This window comes from Halichoerus grypus, chromosome 14 (genome assembly GCF_964656455.1).
Source record: "Halichoerus grypus chromosome 14, mHalGry1.hap1.1, whole genome shotgun sequence".
Classification (NCBI taxonomy): domain Eukaryota; kingdom Metazoa; phylum Chordata; class Mammalia; order Carnivora; family Phocidae; genus Halichoerus; species Halichoerus grypus.
This window is the reverse complement of record NC_135725.1, coordinates 6,768,515-6,781,874: the sequence shown is the minus strand read 5'-3', so window position 1 is coordinate 6,781,874 and position 13,360 is coordinate 6,768,515. Positions and strand designations below refer to the sequence as shown.

Below are 13,360 nucleotides of genomic sequence, written 5' to 3'. Positions count from 1 at the left end.
TGAGGGTCGGCAGCACTCGATGTAGCACAATTTGATAGAGTCTAGTCCTATTTGCTCTCAGCGAAATGGGAGAAATCCAGGACATTTTTGTCTTTCAGAACTGCATGTATCATGAAACCACAGCACTTGTCACTGTATGGAGGCTCACCAGATTTTCCGTGGCCATAACTTACCGACAATGTGCTTGTAATCACGACCAGCAGAGAAGCCCCTATAGCTGGGAGGTAAAGCCGCATGACAGTCTGTCACCAACTACGGATGGAAGGATTGGAACACAGAAGCTGAATTCGGGGTAGTGACTGATCCCAAACAGGAACAATGAAGTCACTCTGCCACAGCACCTCACTTATGCGGGATTCAGTGGATAATTATAAAACAGGTGTTGAATTAGCAAGCCAGAGCCATCTCTAGGGAAAATACTTAGAAAATATTCAATTAGGGGATGCCTGGGTGGTTCAGTCAGTTAAGTACCTGCCTTTGGCTCAGGTCATGATCCCAGGGTCCTGGGATGGAGCCCCAGATGGGGCTCCTTGCTCACTAGGGAGCCTGCTTCTCCCTTTGACTGCCGCTCCCCCTGCTTGTGCTTTCTCGCTCTCTCTGACAAATAAATAAAATCTTTAAAAAATACATATTCCATTGGTTCACAGAGGTGGCAAGTTATCAGGAAGTGATTGGGCTTTCTGAAATTGAATTCTTCCCTTGTTATTTAAAGGAGGGTTGGTTGTTTGCTTGTTTGTTTGTTTTATTATTATTTCACAAATCTTTATCGTGGGGAAAAATAAAATAAAATTCTTCTTGGACTTAATGCAGGATTATTCTAAAATAACAGACAATTTTAGGATAAAGCTAACAAGTCCTTTAGGCGGCAAAAATGTTGAAAGAGGCTGGGCTGAATTAAAGGTTAAGAAATCAGGGAAGACCAATGTAGAGCTCTTAGGGACACAGAGGTACGATCTGCCCCAAAAGATAATGATGATGTGTGTGCGGTGAGGCGGGGAGGAGGTGGTGCACGAGATCGCGACCATTTAGGAGCCCTGGGGAAAGAGTCTGATTTGGAGCGAGGAGTGGAGGTTCGCCGACTTCTCTTACCGCCCGGATCTGTAGTTCTACCACCACTTCCAGAGGCATCGTTCCCTGCGTGGGCGAAAGGACTGGGATGAAAAGATCCTTTTGTGCTGAGCCTTGGACCGATTTTTCTTAGCGTAGCTCACTCCCTGGGGCAAACGTTCCCAGCAGCTTCCCCTGCCCCAGCCCCCTCGTCCCCCCATCCGTCCCCACCCCGGACTCAGCCCAGGTCCCCCCCACCCGGACGGGTCTCACAGTGCGGGAGCTGGAGCCAAGGCTTCCAGAAGGCGGAAGCGTGGCGTTGCCATGAGCGCTCGAACGCGCCACCTTCCCCCTGGAACGCGAGCCAGGCTCGGCGCACGCGCAGTGCCGACGCGGGCTTCCCGGGCGGTGCGCGGCCCGCGGCGGGACCCGGGGCCGCGCTGGTGGCTGGGTCGCAGGATGCTGGAAGAGCTGCAGTTTCCCTCCCCGTCACCTCTCTTTATGGCCCCCGTCACTATGTTAAAACGTCTACAGGGTCCATCCTGAAAGGGGAATATGATCATTAGCTCCGGTATCATTTAAGTGCTTCCCGTGTTTAGTAGCTATGTGGCCGCTGAGCCCTGGAATTTCTTTAACAATTCCAAGTAATAGAGTAGCCTGTCCCTGAAAGTACTCTCCTGCTTGTGAAATGTTAGGTCCTCGCGTTTGGTTTGGAAAACATGGCCCCCGTCAATAATAAGAAACCAGCCGTTTCAATCTCAGACTTATCCTTGTATTTCTATTTGGCAATGGAAATATTTGTCCGTCTCTCTTTTCTGACGTTTAGTTAACCTAAGGCAAGCAGGGAATTACGTTATCTCCCAGTGGTTAATAGTTAACAGTGGTTGCCAAAGGCAGGGCCACACTAAAAACCATCAGAGGCGGCAGGCAGAGGAAAAGCTCTTAACCAGTAGGGAAAACTGCATTTTTGTCCATTCACTGTATTTGATAGACCAAAATGAAGGAAAGGAGGAGGGAGTGGCTGCTTCTAGCCAATCTGAAAAATCTGGGAGGGTCAATGCTGTCTCTGGAAAGAAATCTGAAATTGTGATGAGTCATTTATTACTAAACTATTGGAGGTTTCTGCATTTGCAGGAATGCAAGTGCACAAACATGTCCTGAGACAAGAATTAGGCATTCACTTTGGTAATTGGAGTTCCTTTCCCTGGAATGGAAAAGCTCAGTATGATGAAGGAGGGTATATTATGTCCTCACACAATCCCTGTTGCTCTGTCTGTCTGCATACCAAGAGGCACATAGGTGTATGCTTGGCTCCCTCCCATATCCAGAGAACTGATTTGTTGGCTCACAACAGCTTGCTGGTACCCAGGCGAGTGCAGGGATATACGGGAACAGGACCGGTGTTGACCCTCACAGGTAAGTCACCAAAACCAATGCTAAGTCATCAAGGAGAGTAACAGCTAAAACAGATGAATAAATGAGTGGACAGAGACATAATGAAAGGGAGGAACCAATCTTTATTGAGAAGCTGCAAAGTGCTAGACCCCTTGCATATGCTAATTCATCTCCACAATAACTCTTGGAGGAAGGTATCATCTCTATTTTACAGATGCAAGATCTGAGGCCAGACAGCCTTTTCCCCAAGGCCACACAGCTAAAGGGAAACAGGACCACACTTGAATCCAGGTGTGCTCTACCACCTCACGGCCCCTGCGGCATAGAAATCCTATTGAATCACACAGACACACCGTCCCATCCTGTGCTCTTACTAGTCTTAACTACACTCTCCTTGCTTGGCTCCTCAGGTTGGATACAAGCCCTTTTCTGGTTTCCCTTCAACTCTCTGGCCATTCTTTGTCTCTGTTCATCCTCCTCTACCTGGCTATGCAATGTTTCTAGGTCCTTTACTTACTCTATGCCCTTTACCTATGGTGGCATACAAACACATGTACACAGATCTATGTATTTCACCCAGGCCTTTCTTCTGCTCTCCCTGACAAGGAAGAATCTCCTGACTACAAATCCATGTGTCTCTTCTTTGTAGCAACTGCCACAATAGCATTTTCACACTTGTTCCTGTGATTGTTGATTATTTGTCTCCATAAGCTGTGAGTTCTGCATGGCTAAGAGTTCATATTCTAAATACCTAGCATAGCAGATGCTCAATAAATATCTTTGAAGAGATGTTAAATGCAGAGATGGTCAAGCCAGTCTGTAGGGTTCAACGTATGGGGGTTAGGGGGCTCCCTCACGTTGGAGGAGGTCATCAAGAAGACAATGACCACGGGTTGACCCACAAGGTGGACCAGGGCAATTGGAAGCTCCTCACCCCCCTCCACTGTCCTTGAGTGTACATTCTACCCACCATTCTCACAACAGGAGTCGTTTGAAGAACACAGGCCTTGAGACAGCAAAATGCTGTTGAGACCATCTGGATGGTATATGTGACTGAACCCAGTTAAGTCCTCCAAATAAACTTCTAAGTTTCTGGTGGGTGGGTGCAGAGCTCTACTCATCTTGTGGCTGCCTAAGACAAGCCTCCTGTGTAATTTCCCTTGCTTATTAAAACTGTCACCTACTGGGGCACCTGGGTGGCTCAGTCATTAAGTGTCTGCCTTCGGTTCAGGTCATGATCCCAGGGTGCTGGGATTGAGCCCCATATCGGGCTCCCTGCTCGGCGGGAAGCCTGCCTCTCCCTCTCCCACTCCCCCTGCTGGTGTTCCTGTTCTCGCTATCTCTCTGTCAAATAAACAAATAAAATCTTAAAAAAACAAAAAACAAAAAAAACCTGTCACCTACTAATCTTGAGTGGCCTGCCTCTTTCTTCAGTCTCTCACTGTCCTCTAGATCTAGGAGGCAGTTTCAGATTTCACCCAGGGAAGCTCCTGAGTTTAGGAACCAACACCACGTCAGGGCAGACTAAACATGCAGAACGAGAAAAGACAGGGTACAGCTACTACCGCTAGTCTGCCCTGGAGGTATTAAATGAGTTGATGAGGAATATTTACGTTCTGTTAATTTCATTCACCATGGTCACTTGAGCTACCATGGAGATGTAAACATTTCTGCATACACAATGCCTCTGGCCCGTCTTGCAAAGTAGTGAATCATTGAGGCTGCCATCTTGGTGGCAGAAAACAAATCCCACTGACCAACTTCTATTCCCACAACGTTTCTGCAGTGCAGGCTGGTCAGCAGTGATATCAGCCCTGCAGAAATGACACCTCGGCACTTCCTGCTCACATCCTGGCCACTGCCAAAAAAAAAAAAAAAAAATGGCCCATGTCCCACATGGGAATTTTCCAAAGAGTTAATTAGCAAAGAACAAAAGTGTAACAGTCAGATAATTACGGTTGCAAATTTTCCGTTTAACCAAAAACATGAATGATAAGACACGAAATTGTAAACATTCCTCAAATAATGTAGAAAGGAGTGCTCATATGAAGAAGGAAACTAAAAAGAGAGAAAGGGGGCGCCTGGGTGGCTCAGTTGGTTAAGCAACTGCCTTCAGCCCAGGTCATGATCCTGGAGTCCCGGGATCGAGTCCCAGGATCGAGTCCCACATCGGGCTCCAGGCTCAGCAGGGGGTCTGCTTCTTCCTCTGATCCTCCCCCCCTCTCATGCTCTCTCTCTCTCAAATAAATAAAATCTTTAAAAATAAATAAATAAATAAAAAGAGAGAAGGCTCTAATGGATAAAAACAAGACAAATTTATCGTTTATTATTTTTCGTTTTGTGGGTCAGAAATCCAACACAGATCTCGCTGGGCTAAAAGCAAAGCTAGAAGCAGGGCTGCATTCCTTGCCTTGTTCCTTTCTTTGTTTTTCCAACTTCTAGGGCTCACCTGCATTCCTTGGCTCCTAGCTCCCTTTCTCCAACTTCAAAGCCAGCAAATTTGAGCCAAGTCCTTATCACACTGCCATGTCTTTGGTTCTCTCTTTAGGGATCTTTGTGATTACAACTGGCCCATCCAGATAACCCAGGATCGTTTCCCTATCTTAAGGTCAGCTGATTAGCAACTTTAATTCCATCTATAATGTCAATTCCAATATTCAAAGGTTCCAGGAATTAGGACATGGATATCTTTGGGGGGGCTCTTATTCTGCCTACCACATGTAACCTCTCTAGAGAGCAACTTGTTAATGTCTATCAAAATTTTTCATTTGACTCAGCAGTTCCACTGCTAGGAATGGGTGTGTATGAATATACTTTCACACATACACAAAAATACATGCTGCAGCATTATTTGTAGTTAAAAAAGATACTGGGGCAGGGGGGTGTGGGTGCCTGCGTGGTATAGTGGGTAAAGTGACCACCTCTTGGTTTCAGCTCAGGTCGTGATCTCAGTGTCCTGAGATTGAGCCCCGCATCGGGCTCCCTGCTTAGCACGGAGTCTGCTTCACACTGTCTCTCCTTTTCCCTCTGTCCCTCCCCCCCAAAATTAATAAATAAATCTAAAAAAAAAAAAGATACTGGGGACACCTGGCTGGCCCAGTCACTGGAACATGCCACTCTTGATCTCAGGGTTGTAAGTTCAAGCCCCACACTGGGTGTAGAGTTTACTTTAAAAAAATAAATAAATAATATTTTCTAAAAAATTTAAAAAGATACTGGAAACCACCTAAATGTTCATTAAGTAGGGGCAGATTCAATCAATTATGCTTAAGCCTTAAGATGGAACACTATGCGGGGCGTCTGGGTGGCTCAGTCGTTAAGTGTGTACCTTTGGCTCAGGTCATGATCCCAGGGTCCTGGGATCGAGTCCCGCATCGGGCTCCCTGCTCGGCGGGAAGCCTGCTTCTCCCTCACCCACTCCCCCTGCTTGTGTCCCCTCTCTTGCTGTCTCTCTCTCTCTGTCAAATAAATAAATAAAATCTTAAAAAAAAAAAAAAGATGGAACACTATGCAGCATGGAAAATGAATAAAGCAGAGCTGTACATCATAGCAACAAATACTCTCTAAAATATAGGACTAACGGGGGCAAAAAGCCTGGAACAAAAAAATGTGTGAAGTATGCTGCCGTTTGGAAGAGACAGGGGATACGATATGTGCATACATGCTTAGAATATTCCTGAGAGGATACACTAGAAACTGCTAATAGTGGATTCTTCGGAGGAGGGGCCCTAGAGTAGAAAGAGAGAAGAAACTTCCTTTTCACTGAATATCCTTAGGTACTTTTTGAATATTTTTGCCAAGTATTTGCATTATCGAGTCCAAATAGGAAAACAAATCAAAACAAGTAGAAAACATAAAACAATAAAAAAAAAAAAAGGCTCAATCTAGGTAACTAGGGATTCTTGAGCTTTTGGGGTCAGCATCCTATATACTGCATGCCTTGAAAATACCCTTGCAAGTGTGGTTGCTCTTCTGCTCCCAGTGCAGTGTGTCTTATCCCATGACCCCTGGCCGTCTCAGGGGTCCTAAAGCCCCTGAAATAATAGGCAACGTTTCCTGCATGTGTATATGGGCATTTTTCTGGGAAGAGAGGCTGTCGTTTTCACCAGAGTCTGGAAGGGATAGAGTTAGTCTAACCAAGTTTTAGAACCACTGTCCTGCCCTCTATCCTGACATCAGTTCCTTTCTACAGTACAAAGAAGGGCTTCCTGGGTGATCTGACAAAGCAGAAGGTAAGGAAAGAGGAGCTATTCTCTGCAGCACTTTCATGCCCACTTACTAGAGCAAATTGTCTCTCCAAGGGAAGCTGCATTCAATAGTAAGTGAAAAAGACCTCAAGGTCCTGTTCTGGGCCATGAGTTTATGTCTGGACTCAGACTCATTTTTAGGCCTACAATCTTTTGAGACAGTGAATTATTCATTAGCAAATGTGAACAACACTAGCAGATTGAGTTTCCGAAGTGAGCTGTTCATTAGCATTTGTGAGATGCCTGAAAAGAAAAAAAAAAAGATCCAAGTACAGGAAACAATCTGGATTATTTCAGCAATGATGCATTTTCAGATCACTGATTTTTCTTAAAGATTTTTATTTATTTATTTGAAAAAGAGAGCGAATGAGCAGGAGCAAGGGGAGGCACAGAGGGAGAAGCAGACTACCCACTGAGGAGGAGCCCAAAGTGGGGCTCCATCCCAGGACCCTGGGATCATGACCTGAGCTGAAGGCAGATGCCCAACTGACTGAGCCACCCAGGCGCCCTGATTTTTTTTTTTTTTTAAAGCACAGACCCAGGGGCGTCTGGGTGAGTTGCCCAACTCAGTTTCAGCTCGGATTGTCATCTGGGGGTCATGGGATCAAGCCCCACATGGAGGCCTCTGTTGGGCTCCATGCTGGGCATGCAGTCTGCTTGTCCCTTTTCCTCTACTCCGCCCTTCAATCACTCTCTCTCTCAAATAATTTTTTTTTAAAAAGCTCAGGTCTAGTCTTGAGACCCAAGAAATAATTGTTTTATATCTGCCTTCTCCAAAATCTTTCTCTGAAATGTTAACAGTTTAGTTTTCCCACAGTCTGATATACAGAAGAGAAAAGTTTACCTTTCTTTTACTATGAAGGTATAAAAAAGCTCAATGAACAATGCTGGACTCTTTCCTTGATTCTCATAAACTGCATAAAGATGAAGTTTATATTTTTTAAAAAGTTAATGAACCCACTGATTAATCTTAACATCACTAAAGGTGGCATCCTGTCTCCCTCTGTGATTCACAAAAAGGACCTAAGAAACACTTATGCCAAAAAGGTAAGGTTGAATCTAATCAAGCCGCTTGAGCCGCACCGTCTAATAAGATAGCTGCATATAGCTACTTAAATTTAAATTAACTAAAAGTAAATAAAATAAAAAATTCAGTTTCTCATTCACACCAGTCACATTTAAAGTGTTGAATAGCCACATGCGGCTAGTGGCTACAGTAATGGATAGGGCAAGTAGAATATTTCCATCGTCATAGAAACTTCTATCGAACAGTGTTGCTCTGGAGCTAACTTCACTTAAAGGAAATATGGAGGATGGCGAAACATGTCCGTGACACCACAAGGAAGCAAACAGACGTACTGGAATGTGCGACATTCTATAGAACAACTGACCACTTAGTCTGCAACAAGTCAATGACGTTAAGGGAAAAAAAAAAAAAAAAGGGAAACGGTCAGGGAAAATGCTCTATATTAAACAATACCTCAGAAATCTAACAATCAAATGTAATATGTAATATGTAGCCATCATTGGGACAGGACCTTGATTCAAACAAACCAACTTAAAGAGAATATTTGAGAGTATTGGGGAAATTTGATTGTGATATGGGCATTAGATAATACCAAGCAATTAATTTTGATAGGTATGATAATGTTGATAATGTCCTCGTGTTTATGCAAGGCAAATATCAACAGTGTTTAGATATATGTTTACATATTAAAATATGTAGTAGTAAAATGATCTGATGTCTAAGATTTTGTTTTCAAATGCTACAACAAATGAATAAAAAGAATGGGTAAGGCAAATGCAGCAAAATCTTCATAACTGTTGATCTGGGTGATGGATATATGATGTTTATTATAATTCTATACTTTCATGTATAAACATATTTATAATAACAACTTAAAAATATTTAACATACACTTAAATAAGAAAAGCAATCATGGCCTTATGTGAACCTCCTTCTGTCCTAAAATAGCCCATCAAGAGGACTCTTAGTGGTATCACTATGAAATGCCCTTCAGTAGAATTCTTATAGACACTTAAAGAGAAAACATGGTGGCTTTATTTACCTCAAATGCAGATTAAGAAAATTATTGAGATACATAATACTTTCCAAGTGATTCAGAGGGAAACCCACTTAAGGAAAAAAGAAGCACTGTATTATAAGAATAGTGGCCTCTGCATGAATATCCAAAACAGGAGCTGTCAATCTGAGTATTTCTTTAAGTGCACATACTTCTCCAGAATTTTCCCCAAGTATCAGGAAAGCATCCAAGGAAGGAATTAAATTGCAGTTGAACAGCTTTTAACAATCTTGAAGTCATTTGGGATCTGGACTCACACATGGGATCTATTTCACAAACTTTATTAGAGTTTATGAGTCAGACTCATATGTTACTCTTTGGCTTCTACTTTGATTCACTGGCTTTTGGAGGCTCAATCTTACTTAATACCACACAAACCCTTCCATAAGGACTGCCCTTGGGCGTTCTGGACTACATAGTCCATATCCTTTCATTTTAAAGTAATTTCTGCTCAGGAAAACTAATTTGCTCCTTTGAGTGTCAGCTGACTAATTCTATGTCCATGGGAGCAGTAGGCTAATTATGACCCAAAGCAGTTTCCTAGGAATTATATTTATGATCCAATGTAAGAAAATAGAAAAGAGTCTGATTTAGTTCCAAGACTTGTAAAAAGTATCCACTGAACTCAAGCGAAGGATTTAGGCCCCAAAGTCAGCAATGGCTAAGATGATGTCATTATATCCACCCTTTATTCTCCTACGAAAATATATCTCTTTGCATTCCTTTTTCAACCTTTTTTTTTTAAGGTTGTTGTCCAAGGTTTATTGAAGATATTACAGCACAGCAGAAATATTCAAACGGCTCCACGTGGTGTTTTGAAATTCATCCCAAGTGCAGGCTGAGTGACCTGCAGTTTGGACAGACTGCCAAAGTCCAAGAGTTTCAACATTTCCTTAGTGTCAGGATCTCCTGATCCAGGGCTGAGATCTCGGGCATGTAATTATCCCTCCTTTCTCTCTCCTCCGGCAGCTTGGTGGAGATTACTCTCCCCGGGCCCCTCTGAATCTGCTTCTTCCGGTGTGTGACAGAGCCTGTGATCTTGCTTCGGAGCTTTTTGCTGGGGATGATGGCAATCTCCTCGCACACATGCTTGTTGGTGTGGAAGTCATTGCCCAGGTGTGTGTAGTACTTCTCAGTGATGACTCAGGCCACCTTCTTCACGGTTTTGGTGAGAATATGACCCATGTTGGGGGGGGAGAGTCCATCTCTTCTGTCTTTATTTAATCCCACACCTTTCCTTTTATCCTTGTTTCCATTCATTCATTCATTCTTTATTCATCCATTCAACACGTATTTATTGAATACCTACCGTCTGCTAGGTACTATTCTAGACAGTGGAAGTACAACGGTGAACAAGAAACAGTCTATGCCTTTGTGGGCTTTACATCCTGGGTGGGGGGAAGATAATAAGTGAACATGAGATAATAACCGTATGACAAATACTAGGAAGGAATCCGGGTGTTGGGGGTGAGAGAGTTTATAGGTTGGAGAGGGCATAAGAACCTAATTTAGACCCAGTGGACAGATAAGCCTAAGAGGATGACATTTGATCTAAGATCTAAAAAGAAAAGCATGACCGATAGCAGGACTTTTAAAGTGCTAGAGAAAAGATATCCGGTGAAGGGAGCAACAAAATGTAAAGAGTCAGGGAGGGAATTGATATGTTTGAGAAACGGAAGGAGGCCAGTGAGCATACTAAGAGAGACCTGGGCAGGGGACAGAGGAGGTTAAGAGATGACACTGAAGAGTTGGCTGGCATTAGATAGCATAGGAACTCAAAGTTAGAGCAGACAATGTGATTGCTTACCTAAGCTCTTCTTGCTAACGGAGCTCCAGTTTTGCTTGGGTGGCAATGCGTCTCACTTTAGGGAGTGAATCATAATTTATTTAAGCCAATTCTGAACAATGAGATATAAGGGGAAGTCACTGGAAGCTTCTGAGAAACACTTTTATTTCTGGAAGTAGAGCCACAAGTAAATAAAGCTTTTTGCCTCTTCTCTTCCTGTTTGGCTGTTGGCCTGTTTTGATGCAATGTCCAGAGCTATGGCAGCCATCCTGCAACCATGACAAGCCTGAAGATGAAAGTCAACAGACTTAGGAGGGTAGAAAGGATAGAAAGAACTTGAGTCCTTGATGACATCAACAAACTGCTAAACCAATCCTGAGAACACTGATCTTCACCCTTTTTGCTAAATAGAAAATAATTTTCCTTATGGTTTAAGTTTCTATTAGCTGGGGTTTCTGTTATTTGTGCTGGAAGCACTTAATGGATACAGCAAGGGTGTGGCATGATCTGATTTGTATACATAGATTTTTAAGTCTCTTTGGTAACTGTGAAGAGATTTGTAATGAGCAAAAATGGAACAGAGACATTGAAGACTACTGTAGTAGGCCCGAGGAAGGATCATGGTATCCTGGGCTAGGGAGGAAGCATTACAACTGGAGAGGAGTAGACAGATTCAAGATGTATTTGAGAGTAAAAATAACAAAATTTGTGGGTGCCTGGGTGGCTCAAATGGTTGAGCGTCTGCCTTCGGCTCAGGTCATGATTCCAGCGTCCTGGGATCGAGCCCCGCATCAGGCTCCCCGCTTGGTGGGGAGCCTGCTTCTCCCTCTCCCTCTGCCTGCCACTCCCCTACTTGTGCTCTCTTGTTCTGTCAGATGAATAAATAAAATCTTTACAACAACAACAACAAAATTTACTTTGGTTCAGACATGGGAGAAGAAGGAGGGGGATAAATTAAGGCTGGCCTCTTTTGGGATTGGTGGTGGTGCCATTTATTGATATGGAGAAAATAGGAAGAAGTTTGGGGAAGGAGTGGGATCAAGAGGGTTTTTTGGGAAATGTTAAATTTAAAATAGGCATTCAAAGAGAGATGTCGGGGGTGCACCACATTGGGCTCCACATTGGGTGTAGAGCCTACTTTAAAAAAAAGAGAGATGTCAAGTCAGCAGGTAGACAAATGAGTCTGAAGTACTTTAGGTCAGGGCTTGGATTTCACTTAGGAAGCTGTCAATACACAGATGTTATTTAAAGCCACAAAAACAGATAAGGTCCTCCCCACTGGCCAAAATTTGAGGAATTTCAAAATTAGAGGTCGGTTAGAAGGGGAGGAGCCTGCCAAAGAGCCTGAGGGGAAGTAGTGAGACAGGTAGGAGGAAAACCAATAAAACAATACTTAACATTCATATAGAGCTTACTTCAAGCCAGGCCCTGCTCAAAGCACTTTGTGCCTTCATGGAAACAAAGAGAAAAGTGTTTTACTTTTCTTCCTCCCTTTCTGTTTTAACTCCTGTGGCTTTCCCTAACCCCACAGTGCTTCTCAACTGTAATTTGTAATTAAGTATTAAGGGATAACATATTCATTGAAAAATATTCAAACCGTATAGTACAGGGAAACTAAAAACGGAAAGCAAAGAAACTCAGAAACTTTCCTCCCAGCCTGATCCACCATCATTAAGAATTCTTGCTCTCTCTCCAGGAATTTTCTATACACACGCACGTATTTTTACACAGATTGGATCATTCGCTCTTGATAGGTAGATGGCTATAGATATGTAAACACACAAATATATCTAATTCTGCAAATTTTTTTTAAACTCAACACATTCTGGAGATTTTCTGTATCAGCACATACATATCTACTCTTTTTAAAGACTGATATCGTATTGTATTAATAAACCATAATTTATTTAAGTTCCTCTACTAATGGGCAATTAGTTTCCTGGTTTTTCCTGCAAACTGCTGCAATAAACATCTTTGTAGATAAATCACTGGATATTGGTACAAAAATAACCGTTGGATAATTTCCTGGTAGTGAAATTGCTGAATCAAAGCCCTTCAGCCACCGATATTGGCAAATCACCCCTCCAGAAAGGTTACACAAAGCACAATCTCTTTAACAGCATTTCCTCACATCTTGTCAACACTCGGTATTGACAAACCGCAAAGTTTGTCAGGCTGTGAGACTGAAAAAATGGCGTCTCGTTTTTATTCGGGTCTCTGTAATTATGAGCAGGGCAGCAGCGTGGTACTGCTGAAGTTAGACCCCCGGGCTGATCACACGTCTTCTCCTTGAACGTGTGCCCTTGGGCACGTTGGGTGTGTTTCTTCTCCTCAACAAAGGGCACGGGAGCGCAGGCCTGCAGGACCGCAGGCGACGCGTGCGATACGGGCTGCCCCGGCTGGGTCCGCGATCACCCACCCTCGTCTGCATGTCCGAGCCGCGCTTGCTCGGGTCCTTCATCTTCGGCGCCCGCCTCCCAGCCAACTTACGCAAAACTCCTGGAGCTTGGAACTCGCAATGAGAGAAAACTTTGCCCTGCTTTTCAAAATTCTGCCCTATTTTCCGCCCACCCCGGCCTCAGAACCCCTGATTTACAGATGAACGTAAAGGAGTCGCAGTTTGTAAACAACTTGCAAAGTAGACACCGCATCTCTCGACGTCCGAGACCCAAGGCGCACAGCGCAGGGAACACTAGGCAACAACAACGTGACACTACGTGACCCGCAGTGCCCTGAGGGCTAAATTGGCAGCGCTCAAAGGCTTCAGGGAACGGAATTTCAAACGCGAGCCCCAGACCCAC

At 43.7% G+C, this 13,360-nt stretch overlaps 1 protein-coding gene and 1 pseudogene across 5 annotated transcripts in view; both read right to left on the bottom strand.

Moving 5' to 3' along the window:
* Positions 1-1,536, bottom strand: part of SPATA6L (spermatogenesis associated 6 like) — a 46,091-nt gene extending 44,555 nt beyond the window's left edge. The window contains exons 1-3 of one of the 5 annotated variants that reach the window (XM_036101220.2): positions 1,321-1,397; positions 1,090-1,134; positions 174-252 (exon numbers count right to left, since the gene is read on the bottom strand). In XM_036101220.2, the coding sequence (XP_035957113.1) occupies positions 174-236 (63 nt within the window). In that variant the 5' untranslated portion in view covers positions 237-252; positions 1,090-1,134; positions 1,321-1,397. Of the gene's footprint in view, positions 1-173; positions 253-1,089; positions 1,254-1,320 lie in introns of those variants that run through there. The other 4 variants (XM_036101221.2, XM_036101225.2, XM_036101223.2 and 1 more) reach the window with 4 other exon arrangements.
* Positions 1,537-9,520: 7,984 nt separating this feature from the next.
* Positions 9,521-13,330, bottom strand: LOC118541554 (small ribosomal subunit protein eS17 pseudogene; annotated as a pseudogene).
* Between the last annotated feature and the right edge of the window lie 30 nt (positions 13,331-13,360).